Here is a 3,883-nt window from a genome sequence, read left to right as displayed (position 1 = left end):
TATCAAAGGAGTAATAATAAAAAAACTAAAAAAAAAAAGAAAGAGAGAATGAACGGATGAGATAAGATAAGCAAGAAAAAAGAGAAAACACAAAATTTATATGACATTAGTTCAGAAGGATAGAGTGAGAGAAAAAAATTTCCGTAAATTCATAAATTTTTCATTTAAGGCAAACTTAAATGAAAAAAATATATATACATACACAACTATATACAATAATAAACCCTATATACGTTACATTTATTAATTAAACATAATAAATAGCAAGATACAGAAAAAGCAACAGCAACTAAATCGACTGAGTAAAATACTAAAAAAAAAAATACATTTATAAACTTAAATACACGACATATAAACAATATACAAAATTAATTAAATTGTTCTTTTTCATTTCTTTCCATAAAATAATTGTGGTAGAAAAAATTTCGAAGCTTTTTTATTTTAACTTTTTTTTTTTTTTTTATCACTTTTTATTTTTTTGGTGTCACTACTTTAATCAGTGTTTTACTAATAAAACTAATAAAACATCAACTTATTATTGCAAAGAATTTTTTGCTTAAAACTACCATTATAATATTTATTATTATTATAATTTTTCATTGTAATTATTGTGGACATACTAATATTACTATTATTATAATTTGCATTAGTTTTGTTACCTTATATTTCTTATTATATATTATTGGTATTATTATTACTGTTGTTAATATTATTACTTTTATTATTATTAATACTAATGTAAAATGATTTACAGAAAATAAGGGGCCGTCCAATAATTACGTCAAAAAAATAGGGGGAGGAGGGGTCTGAAAATTTTGACAAGGAGAAGGGGGGGGGGGGGAGGTCAAGAAAAGTTGACGTCAACAACGTTACTTTTTAAAATAAATTTAGTTACTTCGTTACTAATCGTGCATACTAGCGGAGAAAAAAGGTGTCAAAACGAGACTATTACATGCCAGGATCAGACGGCCGACTACTTGCAATCGGAGTTGCTCAGTTAGAGAGAGATTTTGGAGTTCCTATCTCAAATGATCTTAAACGTAATGCTCAAGTTTTAGTAGCTGCGATTAACCGCTCCTTAGAGAGACTGAAAAAAACTATTCGCAGCTGTAGTTTTTCACTGTGGAAAGAAGTGTACACCACGTATGTTCGTCCTCACCAAGAGTACGCTATTCAAGCGTAGCCACCTTACCAACGGGCAGACATAGAAGTGCTAAAAAAGTTCAAAACCTTCCTACAAAAACCATTTCTAAGAATAAGCATTGCACCGCCGAGCAGTGAAGTGTCATGTTAGGTCTTACAACACTTGAAGAAAGAAGAATAAGAGGTGATTTAATTCTGATGTTTAAGTTCATGCGTGGATTTGATGAAATAAACTTTCACGTGTTATTCAATTGTCCTTCGTCGTCAAAGTATATTATGCTTGGTCATAATCAAATACTTGAACAGCAAAGAGTACTCAATTGCATGCCGAGAGAATTTCTTCACGAACCGTGTTGTGTTGCAGTGGAATACCCTGCCGCAAATAGTAATTGACACGACTTCCGTCAACATTTTCAAAAATCGACTAGATCAACATTTAAAATAGTTAAAAGAGAATTTTTAAACGATAACTGGAAATAATCTCTCTCCATTATGTTTCCAGTATTCTATTATGTTCTTAAAGTATGGTACTTGTGTCGCAGATGTGCATAAGTATCTTAAGACAGTTAGTACAGAGGTGTCTGATGCAGCACATCTTTGTTGGTAATTTAAACATAGCGAACATTTATAATTTTTTAAGTCCATATATATTTATAACGGATTGTTGTAAATATTTTAAATTATTAGCCACTAAAATAAACTAAACTAAACTTTAATTAAAGAAAATCAGGCAGCGTTTGTAGTCTTGAGTTAAATACTCACCCAATCTTTAGTATTTTAATGACATTTTCTATATTCTACTTTTTTAAAACCCTGTTGTGCTTTAAAAATACCGGACACATACAGAACTAGATGAGTACACGCAAGATCTTTACTCGTAACACTTGTATTTTTTCAAAGTTTGTTTTTGTTTACCTGATGTAAAAACAAATAAAGATTTATGTAAGTACATAATCTGCATTATATTATTTAAATGTTTATACCAGAATCGGCAACCTGCTGCTCGCAACAAGGTTGCTTGCGAGCAGCAGGTTTTCAATTCTGGTATAAACACTTTTCAGGCCCCTTGTTTCGCCTACATTTTTCCATTTTAGAGGATTTCTAATCATCATAGGAGAACAACTTAATGTCTCTTGAATAAATTTGTATGTTTTCCCTTCTTGTTTTAATTTAATAATTAGTTGTCTCTTTTCTGCTACTACAATGCTTTGCACTACCCATAATTTCTAATTATAAAATAATTAGAAATTTGAACAGTGTTACCAACATTTTTTACTCCCATTTCATTATTCAGTGTTTGTATTACTGTTATGCCTAAATTTATTAATTTATATTTAAATTTACATAAAATTATTATCACAAATTATTGTTTTACTAGCCACTACTATTATCAGGTAACCAAAAAAGTTCGTGCGGTTTTTCTGTATATAATAAAAACACACAAAACGACAAAAGTAAGTACATTTATTCATCAAAATAGTCACCATTAGCACCTAAAACCTTTTCCCAACGTAAAACAAGCTTATTTATTCCACTTCTAAAAAATTCTCGGTCCTTTGAGTCTATAAAAGCTTTCAACTCCATTTCAACCGCGTCCTGGTCTCGGAACTGCTGTCCTTTTAAATGATTTCCCAGGGAAAGGAAAAAATGGAAATCAGTAGGGGAGAGGTCTGGCGAGTATGGTGGATGAGGCAAACTCTCCCAACCAAGGCTTTGGAGCTTGTCCTGAGTCACGCGAGCGGTGTGCGGTCTCGCGTTGTCGTGGAGAAGCAGAACTCCTCTCCTGTGCACCAGTGCAGGCTGCTTTACAAGCAACAGGTCGTGAACTCGTTGCAGCTGTGCTGAGTAGACCAGTCCAGTAATGGTTTGGCCTGTTGGGAGCAGCTCGTAATGCACCACACCAGCTGTAGTCCACCAAATGCAGAGCAAAACCTTCCGCTCGTGGAGATTGGGCTTGGGTGTCTTCGGGATGGGGTCATCGGGGGACAACCAATGGTAGCAACGCTTGGTATTGTTGTACACAATCCATTTTTCGTCGCATGTCAATAAACGATCAAGAAAAGGCTCAACATTGTGGCGTGATAAGAGTGATGTGCAGATCGTAAGCCGTTGCTTCTTGTTGTCGATCGACAATTTGTGCGGAACCCACCGACTCAGCTTCCACGCTTTCCCAATCGCATGCAGATGCAGGCGGATGGTTTCAACACTCACAGCAAACCTCACTGCAAGTTCTTGGCAAGTTTGGCTAGAGTCAGACTCGACAGCGTCCTTCAGTTCATCCTCATCAACCAACAATGGGCGTCCAGAACGCGGCAGGTCTTCGATGGACTCATCTCCCGAAGAGAATCGCTGAAACCACTTCTGTGCTGGGCGTTCACTTACTGTACCTTCTCCAAATGCTGTGCAGATGTTTTTGGCCGCTTGTGTTGCATTCCTTCCAAGTTTGAACTCGTAAAGTAAGCATGATCGAATAATCGTTGGTTGGGTTGCCATCCTTTCTTTACACAAAACCTTTCCTGTAAGCTCGTTACAAGCCTACACTATATATGCAGCAACTGCGCGTGACACACGCGTTCTATTACGCAACAAAGCTACTTGCCTTGTGCGATGTGGGTGTTGTAAAAAATGCTAAAAACAATTCAATTACCAAAAACCGCACGAACTTTTTTGGTTACCTAATATTTTGTCCACAACTGTATATATATATATATATATATATATATATATATATATATATATA

General features: G+C 34.9%; 1 protein-coding gene across 1 annotated transcript; it reads right to left on the bottom strand.

The window, feature by feature from the left end:
- Nucleotides 1-2,607: 2,607 nt before the first annotated feature.
- LOC136076129 (histone-lysine N-methyltransferase SETMAR-like) lies at nucleotides 2,608-3,636 on the bottom strand. Its single transcript, XM_065789598.1, has one exon. It carries the CDS (start codon nucleotides 3,634-3,636, stop codon nucleotides 2,608-2,610), a length of 1,029 nt encoding a protein of 342 aa, XP_065645670.1.
- Nucleotides 3,637-3,883: the final 247 nt, after the last annotated feature.

This window comes from Hydra vulgaris, chromosome 02 (genome assembly GCF_038396675.1).
Source record: "Hydra vulgaris chromosome 02, alternate assembly HydraT2T_AEP".
Classification (NCBI taxonomy): domain Eukaryota; kingdom Metazoa; phylum Cnidaria; class Hydrozoa; order Anthoathecata; family Hydridae; genus Hydra; species Hydra vulgaris.
This window is presented reverse-complemented; position numbering and strand designations above follow the sequence as displayed.

Excerpts from the sequence above, each read along its gene's own strand:
- LOC136076129 (XM_065789598.1), bottom strand. The coding sequence starts at position 3,636 with ATGGCAACCCAACCAACGATTATTCGATCATGCTTACTTTACGAGTTC.